This window comes from Myotis myotis, unplaced genomic scaffold (genome assembly GCF_014108235.1).
Source record: "Myotis myotis isolate mMyoMyo1 unplaced genomic scaffold, mMyoMyo1.p scaffold_m19_p_18, whole genome shotgun sequence".
Taxonomy (NCBI): domain Eukaryota; kingdom Metazoa; phylum Chordata; class Mammalia; order Chiroptera; family Vespertilionidae; genus Myotis; species Myotis myotis.
Window position 1 is genome coordinate 18,419,888 of NW_023416322.1, and position 22,993 is coordinate 18,442,880.

The 22,993-nt window shown below is 43.9% G+C and overlaps 1 protein-coding gene across 6 annotated transcripts in view; it reads right to left on the reverse strand.

Annotated features, from left to right (window-relative positions):
- The window catches only part of RGL1 (ral guanine nucleotide dissociation stimulator like 1), a 215,798-nt gene that overhangs the window by 44,201 nt on the left and 148,604 nt on the right, over window positions 1-22,993 (reverse strand). For all 6 annotated transcript variants that reach the window (XR_004973218.1, XM_036342704.1, XM_036342703.1 and 3 more), the window contains one exon: window positions 16,011-16,088. Coding sequence is in view for 5 of the 6 variants with exons in the window: in XM_036342704.1 (XP_036198597.1) it covers window positions 16,011-16,088 (78 nt within the window). In the remaining variant the exon portion in view is untranslated. The remainder of the gene's footprint in view (window positions 1-16,010; window positions 16,089-22,993) is intronic.

The window sequence follows — 22,993 nt, forward strand, 5'->3', positions numbered from 1 at the left end:
AGATACAGGAACAAGTGCAGTAGAAGCCCGGGTGGCACAGGGGAGGTGCTTGCCTGTCAGTCTAGCCTGGAGAACAATGGATTGGCTAGGGGGTGGGACCCATGAGAAGCGTGCAAAATCTTGGAGAGTTAATTGGTCAAGCTCCTGGTTAAAACCCCAGACAAAGGAGCTCTCTTGCTCCGTGACCCAGACTTGCCTGTGTGTTTGCATTCTCTGTCCATAACCATGTGGCCTTAAGCAGCCCCATGGCCCATGGCCATGCAGACCCCACACACAATGGACTGCAGCTGGGAATACAAGCTAAGCTAGCCAGGTGCTGGGCTGGACTGGACTTTATTATGGAGCAGAAATTCTGGGCAGTGGCCTTAATTCTGTCCCTGCTGAAGACAACGCTGGATGTTTTCCATGGTGGGCAGACAGAGATGGGACCTTGGAGGGGGAACCCCCTTCGTTTTACATCATCAATAAAGCTGACCATGAAACCCCATTCTCCCGTGGGTGCCTCAAGAAATTCATTCCTCAAGGCACCCCAAGATCTCCACTTCCTCCGGTAACAAAGCAATGCCAATTAAATTAAAGCACTTGAAAACAAGCTGACTATATTTTATTATTTTAAGGAGCAGGGTAAAGACTGATAAATTTTTTTTTAAAGGACTGTAATCCTTAGAAAAATCCATACAGGGCAGAAAAAGACATGCAGAAGAAGATTTAGTGAGTCTTGAAGCAACTTCAAAGCAGTCTGTGCACAAGGAGACTAAGTGTTGCCAATCCTGGATTCACTCAAATCAGAGATCACAAAAGCTACAGCCCTAGCATTTCAGGAATTAACTGACAGTAGGCTAGAAATCCGACTGATAAAAGGATAAGTGCATAAATTTAATTTTACAAAGATCACCAAGGTTTCAACATAAGAACCAAAAATGTCTTTACAAAGTTATCCTTTTCCTTCTCAAATTACAGGAGAAGAATCTGTTTCGAGTGGGAGACATAGCATGACTAGAGAAGTTAGGTTGTGAACAGTGAAGATAAACTTGGCAAGCAGAGCCATTGAGAAGGTGATTTCCTTTGATGGCTTAGCACAGTGGTTCTCAACCTTCCCAATGCCGCGACCCTTTAATACAGTTCCTCATGTTGTGGTCACCCCCAACAATAGAATTATTTTCGTTGCTACTTCATAACTGTAATTTTGCTACTGTTATGAACTGTAATGTAAATATCTGATATGCAGGATGTATTTTCATTGTTACAAACTGAACATAATTAAAGCATAGTGATTAATCACAAAACAATATGTAATTATATATGTATTTTCCGATGGTCTCAGGCGAGCCCCGTGAAAGGGTCGTTCAACCCCCAAAGGGGTCGCGACCCACAGGTTGAGAACCGCTGGCTTAGCAGGTTGACTCCTACAGAACAGTTCTGCACTTCTAAAGGATGGATGAATTAATTTAATTAGTACCACAGTCAGCTAATATTTCTTAATATTTCAGTGAGAGAATACTCTTCCAATGACACTGATGGAAAAATAGGTGTAGAGGGCTAATAATTCACATAATACAATAAAAATAAAAAAACAGCATCCAGCCCTGGCCAGTGGATCTCAATGGTTACAGCATCAATCCATGCAGCAAACGGTCCTGGGTTTGATCTCCAGCTTCTGTGGGGGCGCCTGCAGGAGGCACCCAATCCATCCAATCGATGTGTCTCTCTACACAATGTTTCCCTCCCTCCCTCCCTTCCACTCACTCCAAAAAAGCAATGGGAAAAATATCCTCGGGAGAGGATTAAAAAAATTAAAAGATAAACAGCATCCAGCTAAGAACAAGACCAGTAACTCAATGGCCCCAGTGACCTCTCAGAGCTTCATAAGATTAAAAAAAAAAACAAAAAAAAAAAACCCAGGCAGAAATCCAAAATTACCAGTAAAAAGGCATTACTCCTTTACCCCCATACTTGTTATCCTTAAAATTATAAAACTGATTATTTATAGACAAAAATGAATATTGCAAATGTGTATAAACTAAAACAGCAAAACATCTACTCCCCCTTCAGTCTAATCCCATTCCCGTGAATTTCTGTTAACAGTTTGGAGTACATTCTTTTAGACTTTTCTATGGATATGGATAAGTTTGAATAGCTAGAATATGTATATGTAACCCAACATGGCTTTTTCCCACAAATTAGTGTGTTATGGACACCACTGCACTCACTGCCTCTAGATGGTCCCGTTTTTCAGGGCTGCGTAGTGTTCCCTGCACGGAGGCAACATAATTAACATCAGTATTCTCCCACTAGCATGCAAGTGCTGAGGCTATTTTCAGGTCCTCACAATTACAAACAACCACAAAGCGTGCATCCTTGTTTCCCTCTGTGTGTGCGTGTGTATTTCTATAGGGCGCACTCTAAAGAAATTACGTCCAGGGAGAGACGTAGCCCCAGAAGGAAAGGGAGAAGGACTTAGTCCAGATGGGACGGGTCTTCAAGTGCAAAATGTGTCCCCCTCGGCCTCCTGTTTTAAATCAGCTCTGGTAGCCTACTCATTGTACCCTCTGGGACAGTGCAGTCCCGCAGCCCAGCCTAAGAGGGCTTTGAAAGTTCACTACCAACCCAGACAGTGAATCAGCTAGAGAAAGCATTTTCATACAAAAGAGAAACGAAAGGAAGGAGGGGGAAGGAAGAGATGGAGGGAAAGACATACACACACAGCGTGATGCAGCACGAAGCGACCCTGCCTCCTATCAGCAGCGGCCTATCCACATGCCAGGACGGGAGGCCTCCTGGAAAGGCTGGACCAGGGCCCAAGCTCACAGCAGCTCTGTGCCTGCCCGTTCTGAGAAGAAACTTTCCGTTCTTGATGGACGGACAAGCAGATAAAATGTGCAACTTGTAAGGTTTCAAATAGGAAAGCCACATCACAGTCATGAGCTACCCCAGGGTTAGTGGCCAGTGGCTTTTCTGTCTTCCCATCCTTGGTTCAGCTCCTGAGCCCTAACTACAAACTCACAGGAAAGTGTGACTGTTAAACCAGGGAAGCCACTGGGCTCTGGACACAGAATAAGAGAGGACACTGGGGAAGGAACGCCTGTGCCCTCAGGGAGGTGGGCAGGTCACGGAACTCCGTTGCCCCGATCTGGAGCAGAGACCTGGTAATACCTGCTTTCCTCTACCTGGCCGTGGCCACACAGGATTCCAGATGACATGATATCAGTAAGGACATTGGGAGCTATCGGGGGCGGCGGGGAGAAGGCAGTCCTAAAACTACTCGCCACAAGCCAAGAAAGGAAGGTACTGAAAAAGGTAAAATGGCTCAGTGAAGTCAGCACTCATGGAAATCAACAGAAAGAATTTGCCGCCTGTCCCAGAAAGAATGACAAACATACAAACCATCCTACCCACACCCACACCCACACCCACACCCCTGGGGCAGCCTCCTCAGGACTTATCACCTGGGGCACATCAGGCAGCGATACAAATTGCAGGACATGACTCTTAAATGACTGGTGGAAACTGAAGGAGGAATTTCTGAAACCAAATGGAGAGATTAAGACTGTGACATAATCTAAACTCAGAAGGGACAAAAGCCACTACATGGCTTCTTTTCCAAAGCCACCTTTGGTGGGTCACAGAACAAAACTCCCCAGTCCCAAGGGGGCACGTACATGTGAGTAAGCATGCTGGGTATGGGCCAGGGGCAGGGGGCCAAACTTGAGAGCTGAAGGGACAACAGGATTGCTTTTTCTGCCTCAAGCATTCTTGGCAACGTGCAAAACGTTGGCAGTACGTGAACATTTTGTAACTGACTGCAAATTTCTGTAGAAGGAAGACGCTCATACGTCAATGTGTGCAACTGACTGATGCTGTTCTGAGATACTTCCTTCTAAGAAACAGACCTCTGGGGAGAATTAACTCACAAATTAAAGTGATACTTATGAGTGATCCTTGTTTTCCATATTCACAAAAACTAGTTATGCGATGAGTGTGTCACAATAGCAGAGCCTTAGGGTCCCACCGAAGGATTTAACTTCAGAAAGATCTAATCTAACTAGGGCTTCAGGAGGACTTCCCTGAGGATATAATGTTAAAGGTCAGATAGTAAAGATAAGGAAGGGTGAAGACTGGGACAGCAGCTAAGCAAGGGCCCTGAGGTGAGAGAGAGCAAAATATTCTGAAGGGACATAAAAGAATAGAAACAGAGGAGAGGGCCCAGCTGGCATGGCTCAGTGGTTGAGCATCGACCTATGAACCGGAGGTCATGGTTCGATTCTCAGTCAGGGCACATGCCTGGCTTGATCCCCAGTAGGAGGTGTGCAGGAGGCAGCTGATCAATGATTCTTTCTCATCATTGATCTTTCTTTCTTTCTCTCTCTTTCTTTCTTTCTTTCTTTCTTTCTTTCTTTCTTTCTTTCTTTCTCTCTCTCTCTCTCTCTCTCTCTCTCTCTCTCCCTCTTTCTTTCTCTCTCTCTCCCTTCCTCTCTGAAATCAATAAAAGTATTTTTTTTAAAAAGAAATAGAGGGGAAGTATGAATCACAATGAGATTTGCTATACTTATTTGATTTCTTAGCCAAACAGACATCAATCACATTTAGTAATTGATGGTTGGAAGCTAAGAGATGACTTAGCTGAGCGTTGCAAGGAAATAGTACAAAATTTTAGCCACATCCAGGGGTCTTCACTGCAGAGTAATGGAGCTGAGGTGAGCATTTAGGCTGCTATTATGCCCAAACCATAGATTTTTAATGCATAGAGATTATTTTTAGGTAAATGTGTTAAATCATATTAAAAATCCCATCAGTAGTAAAATACTCTAAAATTGGTAAAATGTTTAATAAAAACTTTTTTAGAAATGAAGTCATCTCTCTCATGATTTGTATGTAACCTCCAAGCCAAGAAATGGGATTACCACACAAAAGGAATAACTGTCTATTTAGAGCTCTTTTCTCTCCCCAGAAATCTGTTTAAGATAATAATTTATTGTTACTTAATCATCAGCAGAAGATAAGACATGAAACTATTTTTCAAAAGCAGCACAATGTTTTTCTATTTTAGGACATTCTCCCAGAACTAGACCTTTTCCTAATGTTGATAGTGAAGAGGTAAGAAGATCTACAGGGCATGCGACCCTGCCAAGCCCTGAGGGTGGGAGCCAATGCACTTGGCCCGTCAGGGGAAAAGAGCAAAGTAACCTTGAGACTACTCTGAGTGGGACCTTCCGCCTTGTTCTCCTAGTCACAGAACAGTCTTTGGGTTTCAGGGGTGTTGCCAGATAGAGGCTGCCTCTGAGACCCCAGCTAGACAGTTTTCTGATGAGAAAGAACAAGGGAAGGGACAGAGATTTTATTTATTTTTTCTTTTTTCTGAAAAAGCCTGGAGTGGATGGAAACATTATTATCTGAACTTGTCAAGGTCGTTTTGCAACGCCTTCTTGTACTTTCCATGGTTCATTTTGGTACTGGTGGTGAGTAGGGATTAGAATACTGGGAAGGAAAGTGAAAGAGGAATTAAGAGAGGTCCCAGAGAAATAAATGCAAACAAAGCCAGAGGGAGAGCTAAGCACCAGAAGGCAAGTACAGGGTGCAAAGCCAGTGAGAGGCTGTGGGCAGTTGAAGAGACAAAGTTCCAGGGCAAGAAGAAGGGAGACGAGGGTGGTGATGGGAAGGACATGCAGAAATACCAGTAAGTAGAGTGGAAAGGGCGGAGAAGAGGAGGAGGTGAGCCCAAAGCCAGCTACCCAAAGTCAAGGGTGTTTACCCACCTGTCGTTCATTCCCAAACTACATGTGTAGGCCCTGGCATCTGGAGGTAAATTTACAGAAACTGAAGAAAATTGCTGTGCATAGACTTAACCCTACATCACCAAACCCTATGCACTGTGTCAGTGAGTGACTGCATTCCATTAGAAAAGGAAGAAAGCTAACCGGGCTCCTAATGCCCACTTTTCATGAGCAGCTAAACACAGCTAAGTCTCTGGAGTGAGAATGGCTGGAATCCTGGTTCCAAGGCTTACTAGCTGTAACCTAACTAACCTCTCTGTGTCTCAGCTTCCTAATGTGTAAAATGGGATAATAACAGATCCCTCCTCACAGAGTTGTTGTGAGGCCTAGAAGATACAATACATGTGAAGTGTTTAGACTAGTCCCTAGGACATAGTGAGTACTCAAAAAATATTAGCTATATGTATTACTTTAAACAAGAAGTGAAGTCTGTAAGACTAGGACTAAAGGCAAAAGGAACTACACACATGCACCACCTATAGTTGATGAAAGCTGTTTCCTACTGCATGAGTTAACAACTCTGATACTGCTGGGTATGTATACGGGGATTTGAACAGTTAAATAAATGAATGGCAGATAGGAGAAGCCAGCTTTCTCACTGTTGGAGAGGGAATTTACAAATAAGGAAGGGGAGGAAGCTAGAATAAGCCATGTGGTCATGGACTGGAGTCAGAGACACGAGTAAGAGCTCATGTTTAACAGAATATGGATGCTGATGGCTGCACACAGAAATATTGATAATATGTGTATTTACATAATTAGTACACACATATATCCCCTAGCCCTGTCAGCTGCGAGGGCCTAAAACACGTGACACCCTAGTAGCAATGAGCGCACAGAGCACCCAGATTGTGGTTTCTTATTTCTTTTTTTTTAAGACTTTTTTATTGATTCTCAGAGAGAGAGGAAGGGAGAAGGCGATAGAGAGAAACATCAATGTGAGAGTGAGACATTGATCGACTGCCTCCTGCACACCCCCTACCAGGAACTGAGCCTGCAACCCGGCCATGGGACCATGGATTCAAACTGGCAACCTTTGCGTGATGGGACCATGCCCAACCAACTGAGCCACACCAGCCAGGGCCAGATCATGGCTTCTAATACCAGTCTCCAATCAAAGCAACTAGGTCTCCTTGAAGAAATGGCTAATCCCAGGCCTGGGGTAGAAAAAATATAAGATGAGCCTAGAGCATATTGCAGTGCCATAAAGGGAGGAAGGACTCAAAAACACATGAAATAGCTTTCATGAAGCCCAGCAAAATAACAGAGTAAAGGAACCCACAACGACAGGAGCATTTCAAAGCAACACAGGACTCAACCGAAGACCTCTTGCGGCCGGTTTGAATGCTTATCTAAGAGCTAAAGCTGGAACAATCTGAGCAACAAAATGAATAAAGCAGCATTGTATTATAACCCAAATATAAAATAAATATCTACGAGTCCACACGGATTTAAATAAATGATTGAATAAATTAATAAATGGGGAAGACAAACCTCCCATGCAGAAGTTTTCCGAATAAATTATACACTTTGCCCTAAAAGAGGAAGTACAACTCCCTACTCTTTAAATGTGGGTTGTGCACAGTGGCTTCCTTCCAAACCATATAGTATGGAAAGGACGGGAAAAAGAAGATGTTTTCCGTAGAGAAATTTGAAAAATACTACTTCAACCAGGTGATCAAGGCCAACATCAGCAGTCATAAATCATGCTGATAGCCCCGTGGCCACGCCGATCTCCAGTGGCATGGGGAATTGTAATCTGACGTATGCCTGGAGGAAGAAGAGAGCTGGAATATTTGTAAAAAGCAATATGATACTCCCCATGCTTTATTTAAGTATTGTGTCAAAATACACAGAACTTGTTTTTGAAACTCTTAAAAAAATCATGATGATAGCCTGTATGCTTGATATCTTGTGATGAGAACAGCATTTTATCTCTGTTATTTCTTTCAAAGCCTCATAAACTCAGTCTAGTTATGAGAAAATTGTCAATCTAAGTGTGATAACAAGAAAACAAAGAGGCATTCTATAATCCACTTGACCAGTGCTTATCAGGAACATTAGGTCATCAAAAACAAGAAAGGCTGAGAAACTATCAGGGCCAAGAAGAACCTAGGGCAGTGATGGCGAACCTATAACACTCATGTCAGAGGTGACACGCGAACTCATTTTTTTGGTTGATTTTTCTTTGTTAAATGGCATTTAAATATATAAAATAAATATAAAAAATATAAGTCTTTGTTTTACTATGGTTGCAAATATCAAAAAATTTCTATATGTGACACGGCACCAGAGTTAAGTTAGGGTTTTTCAAAATGCTGACATGCCGAGCTCAAAGGGTTCGCCATCACTGGCTTAGGGAGACATGACGACTAAATGTAATGTGGTGTCTGGGTGGGATCTGGGAACAGGAAAAGGACATTCAGTAAAAAGTAAGGAAATCTGAATCAAATATGGGCTGTAGCTAATCATGTGTCAATATTGGTTCACTTATTATAATAAACAAACTATACTAACGTAAGAACAACAGGGGAAACTGTCAGGGAGGCATATGGGAACAGTGCTATCTGCCCAAATTTTATATAAATCTGTTGTAAAAAACAACAACGTCTTAATTTAAATAAATGGATGAACAAGAGGGTCCAACCTACATACTTACGAGAGATATTCCCATTTTCACCACAGGGAAAGAAGTAGAGGCCACAGAGCATAGAGGTTAAGGCCTGGGTTAAATCCCAGATCTTTCACGTATTCACTGTATGACCTTCGACGTATGTGCTCCTTAAACTCTCTATATCTCAGACTCCTCGTCTGTAAAATGGGACTATTAATATATACATAGAGTTATGATGGGACTATTAAAGGATATACAGAACTTAACAGAGCGACTATTCCTACTAAGTAGCCTATGAACTCTAGCTATTATTATTAGAAAGGGATATTGCCAACTCACCAAAATTATTTTTCTGGGATCTCAATAACTCACTATTCTCCAATTCTGCACAGTCTGAGAAGGGGGTTTTTATGTTGTGTATAGGCCTCTAATGAAAAACTTGCTGAGGCCTTCTATAGTTTTCACATTAGAATGGAATTTCCATTGGCAATGACAGATGCTACCGGCACCAGGAACAGGAAGCAGGCACTCGGACTGATGGCCTGACCAACCTGGGCTTCCTTCTTTTTTCCTCACATCCTGCAACCCATCTCCTCCCCAGGAAACAAGCCTAACTTCCACATTCCTAACAGCTGTTTGGAGTCCTTTCTCAGGGTGTCCATTCAATAATGAAGCCCAGCAAAATGACAGAGAGGAAAGGAAATAATCCCAAATGGAAAGATCTCTGAATGCCAAGCTAAAACATTAGTCACAATAGTGATACTGTAACCTAGTTCTTCATGCACTTCTGCCTGTGGCCCTATTACTATGAAACAGGCAAACGGGGTGGGGGGGAAGAGAGGGGTGGGCGGGGGGAGTGTTGAGCACTTGAGATCCCAATGCTCTTTTTCGAATGGCAAGCCCCAGAGCTAAATGGTGAGAAGCCCAGGTCTTGGAGTCAGCTGGACCTGAGTCCAAACACCAGACCTCTCTCTGAACCAGCTGCTTGACCTTAGTCCAAGCACATAACTTTTCTGAAGCCTCAGTTTCCACCCTGGGAGATGAGGACAGTATTGCACAGCCTACCTCTGATAGTGGAGAGGACAAGGGCCCAGCGGAATGCCCTCGGGAGTGAGCACAGCAGACTAGCCTGCGGCAGTGGCCAGCATGGGGATGTGGTTACCATCGCTCCCCTCATCTAGGAGGCTGGAGGGGGAACCAAGTGACAGACTGGCTGTGAGGTCTGTTGACCTTTCTGTAACCTGTAGGAAACCCTAGGAGATTCTCAGACGACTGTTTTGCCGTCTTTTTGTATCACACATTATCAATGTTGTCATATTCTTTATTTGTTCAAAAAGTAAATACTACTTAGAAGCCCACTCTCTTCCCTTAAATGCACAATTCTGATTCAAGATTTCAATGACTTTTAAAACTTTAATTTCTATGTGTTTTTTTTCCAGTATGGACGTTTGAAAGACAATACCAGGCTCTTTTATGTGGCATATTACTTCTCCATTTCTTTTTTTGTTTTTGTTTTTTAACTTTTATTTTTAAAAAGTATTTCTTTCACATTATAGCCTTTAATTTCTCTAAATTTTGAGTTTTACATCTTCTTTTTGCTCTGTAATTCACCCCTCTTTCTTTTCCTCATTTTTGTTACAACTCCTCAGATTAATTTCAATTGCCTTCTCAGGGTATGCGAATTTGCTGGAATGAATATTGGGAAGATTTTTAAATACTTTCCACTGCAAAGTTTCCCAGGAGTTAAAGAATCACGGCCAACTTTCTTTAGCTCATCTTACTTTAAAGCGTCTCCAATGTCTTGGATAACTACTATTTATGTGATTCTTTACCAGTGACTAAACTCTGGTGTCACTGTTTACCGATGCTGGGAAAAGATAAGAGGAATGACATTCCCATCACATCATCTGGACGTGTGGAGATGAGAGCAGCACGATTTCAACAGTGTTAGGATCTGCTACGGTGAAGAGCTTGGGAAAACAAAACATGGCGGTCCAGAGGGAGGTGAGGAGAGTCCATCAAAGAGGACACAGAAGCGACTTCAACAGTGGTTGTTAAAGAAAGGGAAGAAGATAGCCTCATTTCCCGAGGCGGTTTAAACCTCTCTGAATGAAGTTATGGCTATATATAGTCTAATCTCAACTCCATTTCAGAGCGTGAAGGTGAGGGGTGTCCGGCTCTGCATGGAGAACACCCCTCTTTACAGTCTCTTCACTCCTGAATTCGATAACTGCAAGGAGTCTGCACTAGGGAGTTTCCTTTTCCCATGGGCTTGATGATAGTATTCTACATAGACAGCACGTTATCACGTAAACTGTCAGCAGGAAGGAGGGAAAGGGCACAGGTAGAATGAGTGTGGGCAGAGGTTTCCTTCTGCCACAGAAAGTGAGTTTCCTGACTTCCAAATAGTGGCAACTCGGGGAATGTAGAAATAAACACAGTAGGTATTAGATCATCAGTTCAACGCAAACGTTAGAAATCAATGGGTGGCAAAGATCCCAATGTCTAGAAGCCTTGGAAGATGAATTCCTTTGCAATGGAAGGGATGCTTGTTTTGGCCAGATAACTTCAAAGGCTTCCGGTATTGCACGAAGCCGAACTGGGCACACTCGGGGCTGGGATTACAGGTGGGAGTTGGCACAATCTGAGTCTTTCTGATGTGCATGAAGAACACTAGTCACTTGTGGTCCAAGACACCAGAAACCAATCTTTCATCCTGACTGTTTCATCTGTACTTCCTCATTTTCCTTCTTTTAATTCTTTTATCCTCTGGGAGGTTGATTAGATCCATATTTAGAAACACAGGAAAGAGTGTTATCTTGGGACTTAGGAGCCTGCATAAAATGAAAGCCTAGCTCCATGCTTTCCAGCAAAAAATGGAAAACCAAACAATGATTGAACACTTTTCTGTTCATGGTTAAACCCAGCAGTGATTCCCCATCCCTAAAACTCTCCAAGACTGAGGGAAACTGCCCTAAAGCAGGATGTTTACTTCTTCCTGTGTCTGTTTCCCACCTGAAATCACAAGACAGATTCCCAGCAAAGGAAAACAATGGGCATTTTGCCACTCCTTGTCTTACCCACAATGCCACGCTTTAGCTCAGCTCTTTATTAATAACCACAGTGAGTAGTTGTGATGCCACGATAAATAACAAGCCAATCAAGGATGCTGTTTATTTTTTCTTCCTATTTTATCAAAACTGGTTGCATGGTCTTCTCAACAGAGAGAAGCAGTTAAGGGTACCTCTCAAAAATTCAATGTACTGCTCTAGCCGGCTTGGCTCAGTGGATAGAGTGTCGGCCTGTGGACTGAAAGGCTGCGGGTTCGATTCTGGTCAAGGGCATATGCCTGGGTTGTGGGCTCGGTTCCCAGTTGGGGGGCGTGCAGGAGGCAGGCAATCAATGATTCTCTCTCATCATTGATGTTTCTATCTCTCTCTCCTTCTCCCTTCCTCTCTTAAATCAATAAAAAATATATATTTTAAAAACATTCAATATACTATTTGAACCACATCTCTGTTTCTGATATTCATTTTAATTTTAAGAAAGATAAAGAGAAAGCTAAATAAATTTGATCCTAGCTATCATTAAACCTGAAAGGACCTCAGAGCTCACATATTCCAAGCACTCATGTTTCAGGTAAAGAACTGAAACTGAGAGAGGTAAAGGGACCAGGTCACATGGCTGGTCACTGACAGAGTGATTGGGGGGAAAGCGGGGTGCAGGGAGCTCAAGTCTGAGTTCTCCAGGCTCCTTAGCCAGGGCCCCTAACCTTCCACCTTCCTTGAGGCTGGCACCTGGGCCACCTCAGCATTTGATTCTCCCAATTACAAGAAGGGATATGAACAAACAAATTGCCAAATAAGCATGGTCCTAATTTTACATAGATTTATATACTCAAGATGGTAGCCTCATCACCATATAGCAGGATTTCTTCCCTAGGCACTTTGGACACAAAGGGTCACATAATTCACTAGTGCAGTGTAGAATGTTCCCTAGCATTACTGGCCTCTACCCACAAGATGCCAATAGTGGCTCCCCATGGACCTGAAACCAAAATTTCTCCAGATATTGCCAATGTCCTCTGAGGACAAAATTGCCCATTGAGAACTCCCACATTGTCCTAGTTCCTGCACACCCATCAGCCACCAAGGAAACCTTTGGTCTTCAGATGCCGGAGCTCTGGGTGATGCAGACGCTTTCAGTATGCAACCTATGGATGGCGAGGGCAGGCCCTTGACTTCCTCTCAGAAAGACAGAGCAGTGACCCCATCCAGTCACAGAATGATCAGGACAGAGTACGTTTAGAAAAAGAGAGCAAAATGGTAAGGGTGAAATGAGGTAAAAATAATAAAAGGAGAAATGGAAGGAAGAAGAACAGTAAGAAACAGCGGAAAGTGAAGTGGAAGGAAGAGAGAGGTCAGCAGACAGAGGGGTTTCAGAGTGCTTGCAGGACAGAGCAACCCGTTAAAAGAGAAAGGGGCATATTTCATCAGGCCTAATTTTCTAAAAAGGCAACTCAGTCTGAGAAAAAGGGCCAAGAACTTCCCAGCAATTCATTGTGAGGCTTTAGGAAAGGACCATTGTGGCCAGATGACGGGCCTGGGGGAGTCCTATGTGAAGCGCTTTGTAAAGGCCCTGAATGCTTAAGACCGAAGCCCTTTAAGACAGCCTACCCTGGAGTTTCACCCACCTCACTGTTCCTGGTACACAATGAAGCTGAATGACGCTTTCGTTTTATAATAACAAGCCTTTAAAACACCGAGGGTGACTCTTCACAACCAAAGTACAAATCAATTTCTTTAACTACTACTTCCCAGAAACCTATTGAATCTCGAACACCCCCTGGGAAACAGCAAGGCTCTGGGCACTGTACAGATTGTTGATCTTGGAGAGCTCCCGTGGCTGGTTGAATGGAAGCTCTAGATCGGACTCAATTCCAAATGAGCGTGGATAGCAACACACTCATTTCTGACTCTGGTCAAGGTAACATTTGACAAGCTGACCACTCAATTCTTACAGTACCTCTTCTTCTGTATATGCTTAAAAAGACACATCAGAGAAAGGTTCTTCTAAAAAAAATTACTATTGCAGTTCGTTTTCATGGATAAACAAAATGAACGACAACAACAAAAAACCCTCTAATCCTATGATTCTCAAACTTTAAAGTGCAGAGGACTCACCTGAGGATGTTGTTAAAATGCAGATTTTAATCTAGGTGGAGTGAGGCTAGAGATTCTGCATTGCTATCAAGCTCCCAGCCGGTGCTCATATGGCTGGTGGTCTGAGGACCACACTTTGAGTAAGAAGGCACGGAGTGTAATCCATTCTCCAAAATCTTCTATCTCATAGTATTTCCCTCCTGTACAAATCCTCTTATGACGAATTGAAGCTCTTCATGATATAACCCCAATTTACCTTCAGCTCCACTAACTCCCTTCCCCTAACCCTATGTACTCTGAAGCAGCCACACCAATTAATTCTATGTTGTTACCTAAAATGTCATGCCCACTGCATGTCCCTGGTATGGCCCCACGGTTCCCTCTGCCTGGATGGCTCTATCACCAAAATCTTCACCCTCCCCTCTTAGGACCTAAGTCAAATGTCACCTCCAAGAAGCATTCCCCAAGCCCTCTAAGAATAAGGCATTCCACTCGCCACATCTTGCACTTGGCATTAAAATATCTACACTGGTATGTCCTATTTTCTGGAAAGTTATAGCCCATCCAAGAAAAGTATAAAACTACCTGGAGTCTAATTTGGGGGTTTAAAAGACAGTTTCTAACCTTCACATCCCTGGCTCCTGAAGAAGAAAGGAGTCCATGGGTTAATCCTCTGAGATAAAAATTCCATAGGATTTTTTGGCCCCAAAATGAGAATATACTACCAGTGTTCCAGGCCCTCTGAGATATATCCCATCTACTCGAGAGTATCACTGCGATAGTGGTAGCCCCCACCCCTGCATCGTGGATTTTTCCAGGTTGTCTCCAAGATCATCAGCATAAACCATCTCCCATTATAAAAACAAAACAAAACATATACACAATGAAAACACCCTCCCTTGCCCCTAGATGATTCTCCACCCCTTTATAACAAACTCCAAAAAGTTGTCAAATTCACCATCCCCTCTCCCTCCCCTTCCATCCTCTCTTAAACCACATCTGTGCTAATCAAACAAAAGATCAAAGCATTGCAAAAGCAATAGTCAACTTCCCAGACTCCTCTCACTTGATCTATGGGCAGCGTCAGACACAGCTGGTCACTCCTCACCCTGAAACCCTTTCTTTGCTTGTCTTCTGGAACCTAACATCTTTCTTCTCCTTCCCCCAGCTGCTCTGTTCCAGGCTCCTCTGCTGGACCCTCTCCTTTCCTAACTCTAAACACTGAAGGGAACCAAGGCTCTGATTCAACATCGCTGGGTCAGAAGCGCGTTCTGGTGCCCTAGCTGAATCAAACACCTCCTCAGGATCTCGCCCCCTAACCTAACTCATTTGCACTTCTCTCTTCTCTAGCTACCCTTCGTCCCCAGGAGGTCACGTGCAGTCCCACAGCTTTAAATACCATGGAGAAACTAAGGATGCTCAAATTTATACTTCCAGTCCAGACTTTTCCCTGAAATCTAGACTTCGATGACCTCAAAATGAACATGTCTAAGAGAAGTTACTGACACACACTCCCCACCAGTCCGTCCTGTCTGGTAAAGCTGAGGTTCTGTGCTATAGTTGCCCACACCACAACCCTGGAGGCGTCTGGCCTCCTCTTCTTATCTCATAGGCCCCATCCTCTCCACCAGCACATCCTGTCAGCAACACCGTCAACACTACAGAAGCTGAGTTCCTCGGCTGTCACCTCAAGTCCACCTACCATCATCCTTTGCCTGGACCCTTAAAAGGCTCCTTGCTGGCATTCTTGCTCCCACTGTCATGTCAGAGCCAGAGTAAACCTTTAAAAACCCAAATCAGGACACAGCACTAGTCTTCTTAAAACCTCTAAATACACATCTTCTTCAGAATAAAACTCAATGTCCTTCCTAAGGCCTTTGAGTCCCCACATGACCCGGGGCTGCTCCTACCTTACAAATCTTATCCCCTAGCAACTGCCCCTTCAAACACTCTGCTCCAGCCTCACTCCCCTCCCCACTGTTTCTTGAACAGTGTTCCTGCCTCATAGCTTTTTCCAGATTCTCTGCCTGGATAGTCACAAAGCCCAGCCTGCACCACACTGAGGACTCTAATCCAAAGTCCCCAGACCAGAAAGCGCATTCCTGGTTTAGTGTGAGTCAGATTCCACCAAGATCTAGACCCCTTACCTCCTTCCTCCCTTTTAGCGTGGATTCTTTGTCTGTCTCTGCTAAAATATAAACTTCATAGAACTGGGCCTTACTTATTTTGTTCAGGGCTGTATTCCTTAACACAGGGCCTGGCAAACAGTAGGTGCTCAATACATTTTTACAGGATGAATAAATGAATGTCATTAGCAAGTCAAAAAATAATGCTATGTGCTTATACATTATGGGGAAAAAATGGCAATATTCCAAAGGAATTTTTAGAAAACCCTACTAAACCATATTCATTCAGACAATAAGTCTTGACTAAGAGCCTGTAATGCAGAGAAAAGACACTCACTTCCGGATCACTGTCCTGGACTCCGGTGAATTCTGGCTCCCATCTTCTTCACAGTTTGGGCTTGTCAGGTTTCCATACCTTTATGGGTGCAAACAAACAAAACCCAGTCAATGGTGTTGGAAGCCACTCTACTCAATTTCAACCATGAAAGAACATTCTTTCAGGAATAATTCAGGAAAGAAATATTTATGAAATAGCATAAAAAATGATATTGGATTACTGATATTTACTTAATGGGTCTATTGGCCTATTCTAAATAAAAAAGTGACAATGAATCACCCTACTTAAACTTTCTCTTGGAAGTTAACATTTCTTTGAATTTTTAAAAAGTGAAATTAGGCTTTTCCTCTCAGCAGAATAATCAGATGCTACATGACCCTTTGTGAACCTTTTTTTGTTGTTATTAATTCTCACCCGAGAATATTTTTCCATTGATTTTTAGAGAATGGAATGGAGGGGGAGACACATATTGAGAGAGAAACATTGATGTGAGAGAGACACATCAATTGGTTGCCTCCTGCATGCACCCCAACCAGGGCCAGGGATCGAGCTTGTAACTGAGGTATGTGCCCTTGACTGGAATCAAACCCTGGACCCTTCAGTCCGCAGACTGACACTCTATCCACTGAGCCAAACTGGCTAGGGCCCTTCGTGAACTCTTGAGCACATGACTCAACACCCCTAGCCCTCTACTGCGTCCACCAGCCACGGCCCTGCTGACACAGCTTTCACACGTGCCACAAGTGAGCACAAAGTGACAACCCCACACTGACTGTGGTCTCTTCGAGGATAAGTCCTGTTCGAAAAGGATTATGGAAATAATTCTGGACCCTCAAGTGATGGCTGAGATAGAGACAAGGACCAAAGAGCAGAATTGTTATATCTCAGGAGAGCAGCTGTGGGTACATTGAGGCTGGGCTGACCTAGACACAGCAACTAGGGAAGGGGGCACTGGGGCACAATATTTTAGGAAGCAACAGGTGCTTAAATGTTAAAATTTGGCTCAGTACGTACTCAAAATTTACTAAATAACTGATCAGTCCCTGGTTAGCTATTCTTCCAACTCTGTATGTAAGCAAGTCTATTTCATACAAATAGATCATGTTTTATTTGGTTCAGAATGTACATGTAGTAAGTTTACTTTGAATTATTCAGGCGTCTTTACATTCACTTATAATGCTTAGACTATTTCTGTAGTTCATCTTCCCATCAATGACGAATTCAGAGATTCCTTGGAATTTCCCAAGCTGACAGTCTGTGCCAAAGTTTGGATGATAGAAATTCTATAACTGGTGGCTTTACATTTTTAAAGAGCACACTTTTATCTTCTACTAATGGGATTAAAGGCCCCACCACCCTTATGGCTCCTGGTTTCTAGGATTTAAAATCCTTTTAAAAATAAAAATCCACCATCTGGTTTGACCGAATGCCAGTCTGTCTGGTCGGTCTCCTTATCCCCTATCCCGGTAGGTTCCAGTCTGTGCCCTTAGGCATTAACTGCCCCCTCCCATCCACCTGCTCCTTTTTCGAGCTCGTCAGCCTTATGGACTTCTTGGCCTCCCTGAAATATTTTCCACTGGCCTCCGCCCTCCCTGCTCCTCCTCATGCTGCCCTGCACCTGCTACGTAGAGGGCTTCCAGGGCTACCCTTTGCTTTTCCAGAGACAACAACTCAGTCAGATTAAGATTTACTCCACCCCATGTGAGCAATGCAGGGATAGATTCCTAGTCAATAAACAGAGTGGGATTTTTGGCTCTCTCCTTGGCCACCACCATAGTGAACTGAGTCCTCCTGTTCTCTCACAATAGGCTTTGGGGTTGACTTAAGTAGGAAGGCTGTGGGGCAGGGTGCAGGGTGCAGTGAGGCTCTGAGAGCTCTTCTTGCCCAACCTCCATTAATCCTCTCCCTGGTTATTTTAGAAATATTGCATCTTTTCCCTTCCAACGGGGAGCCATGAGTGAGAGAAGGAAGAAGGAAAAACTCTTCCAAAAAAAAGACGCACATTTCACTGCTCCTGTGATTTCCTCTTCAGAGCTGTTTGTGCTAACAGTTTCCTGATCTTCCTACTCCTTCTTTACTTGAGCTTCTCCAGCTCTGCCGCTCTTTCTCTGCATTTTCCGGGCTCAGAGCTGAGATGCTGGCTGGGAGGACACCCACACCTACCACAGCTCCGCTCCCAGAGGGACGAGCCCCAGGTGCAGTCAGATGTGTGGAGAAGGACTAAGCAACCTTCCCTGGTGAGCTAAGCTCTCTCACGAATTACGTGAGGACCATTTTCTCAGAATGTGGGCCTAGACCAGTGATGGCGAACCTTTTGAGCTCGGCGTGTCAGCATTTTGAAAAACCCTAACTTAACTCTGGTGCCGTGTCACCTACAGAAATTTTTTGATATTTGCAACCATAGTAAAACAAAGACTTATATTTTTGATATTTATTTTATATATTTAAATGCCATTTAACAAAGAAAAATCAACCAAAAAAATGAGTTCGCGTGTCAGAGGTGACATAGGTTCACCATCACTGACCTAGATGATGATACAGATAGCCCTCCCGGCCACCAGTGTGTCTGCAGATTCATAATCGGGACCAGATTGACTGTCATAATACCTTGGAGGCCAGTAAGAACCAGCAACAATAATGCACGTGTGGCAGAGGAGAAATACTCCCCGTGGTCTGGGTGCTCAGTCTTGGAGTTTGCGGACATTATTAACTCTTCTCTCCCCAATCCGCCAGGATATCCTTTTGACGCCGCCTGTATAACATGTTCTGAATCTAAACCCTTCTCATCACTTCCAGCCGGCTCAGCCTACCAGCATCTCTGCCCTAGAGCAAGGCAACAGCCACCTAACTAGTCTCCTGGCTTCTGAGCAGCAGCCACATGATCCCAGTCAGTGTAAACTAGATCATTTCGGCTCCCATCTCGCTCTGAGAAAAGGCCAGCGTCTTACCTGTCCCACCAGGCCCTAAACTACCTGCTCCTGATTGTCTCTGACCATGTCTCCTGCACTCACTCTTCCTCAGCCTCACTGGCCTCCTGGCTGCTCCACCCACCGCCAGGCATCCTCCAGCCTCAGAACCTTGCACTCCCCACTGCCTCGTCCCACACCTCTGCCAACGGCACACTCCCTCAGGTCCTTCAGATCTCTCCTCAAATGTCACTTCATCAGGGAGGCCTTCCCTGACCACCCTATTGAAAACACAAACCAACTCGAACACCACCACCTTTAACACCTGCTAACATGTGTGATAATTTACTCTTTGGGTTCATCGTCCATTACAACATAACTCCACGAGAGCAGGATTTTTGTCTCTTCCGCTCACTACTCTTTAGAACTTAAAGCAGGCATTCATGCCCTAGCCTGTTTGGCTCAGTGGCTAGAGCATGTCGGCCTGGGGACTGAAGGGTCCCAGGCACGTACCTAGGTTGCAGGCTCGATCCCTGGCCCTGGTCAGGGCACGTGCAGGAGGCAACTAATCAATGTGTCTCTCTTGCGTACATATTTCTCTCTCTGTCTCTCCCCCTCCTTCCACTCTCTCTCTAAAAATCAATGGAAAAATATTCTTGGGTGAGGATTAAAAAAAAACAAAACACCCAGCAGGCCTGGTGATGGCTATTTCTTGGGAGCAAATGAGTGGTTCCATGGGGTTCCCTAAGCAGACATGACAATGGGCTTTCTAGCTACTAGGTTCTGCAAAGGCACCATCTGCTTACACAAGTGTCTTAGCCTATCTGTGCCTTCATTTCTAAAGGTTTAGGAGCATAAAAAAGCTTTAGGATAGCTGCAACTCTTCCAAAAATATAAAATTAAAATACAAAAGAAATAAAGTTTTAAGATCTTTAAGTTGAGTTCATGAAGGTGTAAGCAATATGAAAATGCAAAAACAAACAAAAAAACACGGAGCAATATATACATACAATTTTACAAAAGAGACCTTTAGAAGTGAAATAAAATTAAAGTGCCTGGGACTTCATGGACTGGGGATTATTTGCCCCTGAACTTTCCTTATCATTAAGGAGAATTAATGCTTTACAGTAAAGAAGCTGGACCAGCTTTGGGATCAAGAACTCTTTAGGGTATTTGAGAGTCAGTTTTACTAGATTAAGGGCATTCCTTTGATGTTTCCTGGACCCTCTCACAGCTTCCCAGCAAAAACCAAAGTCAAGTTCAATTCATTGACTCCAGGGGAGTAAATAAAGGGCGTGTCAATGCGTGTGTTTAATTAATGGCAGTAGAATAGCTACAGACAAACCGCCAACAATGTCGCCTCCAATTTCTGCAAAGCCTCCCTAGGATCTGAGATCAAAGCTCCAACCTCTTAAGAAGGCTTACCAACGAGAAACTGCCCTTTTTTAAATGGTAACTCATAAAACAAATTAAAACACAAATGGTCAGAACGACTTTTGACATGGTTTTCTCTGTATCACAAGGTGAAAGATAGATTTACAAGTATCTCCTAAAGTACAGCCTTCAGCAATTATTACTGCAGCCTAAAAATTACTAGAAAAAGAAAAAGCCAACATAATGTTTAACTGATTGCTAATATATAAACAGGAAACAGTTTTTTTCCAGAGGGGATGGATGTATTGTTTAGAGCCCATCTGGGCGGATGAAATGTTTAATATGTGTTTGGAGGGAGGACCAGGGATATTTGTGGTTCAAAGAATCCCTAAGATACAACACTGGCCAGGGACAATCTTTCTGGGAGGGGACCTTTCCAACCTTGGCCCCCAAACAGAAACATCTTGGTAACACTACACCAGGATGGGCAAAGTCCTGAAGAACTTTCCAGGCTCCACTTGATTCTGGCAAGTCATCTAATGATAATAGCAGTTCATAATTGTCAAGAGCTTATTATATGCCAGGCACTGTGCTGAGCACTTTCTATAATTTTTTTCCATTTAATTTTCACAGGAATCTTCTAGGGTGGTATTATTATTCTTCCGATTTAGTAGATGAGAAAAGGAAGCCCAGAGAGCTGAAGTAATTTGCCCTTGAAAATACAGCGAGTAAGTGGGGCAGGGATTTGAACCGGGATAGCCAGACTTACCAGCATCTGAGTCACTGCCCAACCAGAGAGCTGTGGTTATTGTGTTTGTTTATTCTATGTCTCCCCCCACCAGATTATAAATTCTTTGCGGTTAGAAACATTGAGCTTTTTATTCATTCACTCAGTTATTTATTCTTTCACTCATTTCATCCTCAGCCAATGAATATTTCCTAAGACCCATGTCCAGGTACTATTCTGGGCACTGGAAATACAGCGGCGAACAAACCAAGGCCCCCTATTTTCATGGCGCGTACATTGTAGTGGAGGGAGATAAATGATAAATGTTCGTGTATGTAATTAGTTGACATATGCTCAGTCAGACAGGAAAAGGTGCAGTGGAGAAAAAGAAAACTGGTAAGGATTGGACATGATTGGAGGGTCAGAGGTGGCTGCTTCATAGGAGGTATTCAGCGAAGATCCAATGTGAATGAGAAAATTAAGTAAAATGCTCCAGACGGTGAAGGAGTGGGCTCCAGAGATCCTCGAGGAAGGGAGAGGCAGTGCAAGGGCCTGGCTGAGTGTCCTAGTGGCAAGAAGGCCAATGGGCAAGGAGAGACAGAGTAAGTGAAGGGGGATAAGGTGAGCGTGGAGGTGACAGGGACAGATCATGAGGGCCTAGTAGGTCACGGTAAGGACTTGGGTTTTACTCTTTTATCTTGCTTACTGCTATAACCCCTGAGCCTGGACTAGAAGACACTCAGTTAACATTTGCTAAATTAATGAATTGATATCCTCTCTTACCATGAATAAAAAAAAGGCTGGGGAGGGAAGAGAAGGGAAGAAGCTACTTACTGGGGAAGATGAGAGAACAGAGAGGAGGAAGTCCAGGAGAGAGACCTCACAGGAAGCTGCTGACTCAAGGACCTCTGGGAGTCTTTGCTTTCCTAACAAGCCCCAGCCTGTGAACATCTGAGACATTTTTCTTTACCTGACCTGCAAGAACACAGGTCAGGTATGAGAAAAATGTTCAGAAGCTGACCCTGACTCAGGAAAATGACACGGTTGAAATAGCCTGCAGATGTTTGGAAACCAAGCCTCGACTGAGACGCATCTGCGTCCCACAGATCAGTGAGGGGCTGTTGTTGCTGTTTTTTATTTATTTAAATATATTTTTATTTATTTCAGAGAGGAAGGAAGAGGGAGAGATAGAAACAACAATGAAGAGAAAGAATCATTGATAGGCTGCCTCCTGCCCATCCCTAACTGGGGATAGAGCCCGCAACCCAGGCATGTGCCCTTGACTGGAATCGAACCCAGGACCCTTCAGTCCACAGGCCGACGCTCTATCCATTGAGCCAAACCAGCCAGGGCGTGAGGGGCTGTTTTTAATCCCTCTGAGAAAGAGCCTCCATGGCAGGCACCTCTCCACCCAAGTCTGACCTTAGAACTGGGTGTGGCCACCAAACCTATCTTGGAAAGGTCTTGCTACCACTAAGGAGTTGGTTATTCAAGAAGGCAAAGGTCAAAGGCAGCAAGGCAAAAACTCCTTGTTCTCTTGCAAGAAAGGAGGGGCGAGCGACACTGAGCAGAGAACCCCACGGGGTGCCTTCTGCTCATAAGACCTTGTTCTCTAGGCAAAGGTGGCCCATGGTTAGAAAGTTGGAAGACCCAGAAAGAGCTGCCCTCCTCCCCTCGGGGCCTTTGTCGTGAAGGGCCCTCCATCTTCCCTGCCCTTCGAGATAATTCTACAGATTATCTCCACAGAAGTCCCTGCAAGTTAAGGCAGCATTAACAGCAAAAAAGCACCTGTTGTTTCAGTTTCACTTGACAGTTACAAAAATGCTATAAAATGTTCCTTGCGAATACGACCTTCACCCAGCCACAACCCACAGCCGCCTAAAGAGGAGACCAAAACAAGATAAAGACTTTATAATGACCATTCATCCAGAGAAAGAAAACAAAAAAAGGTGTCTCTTGCTGTAACTTATTTCTCA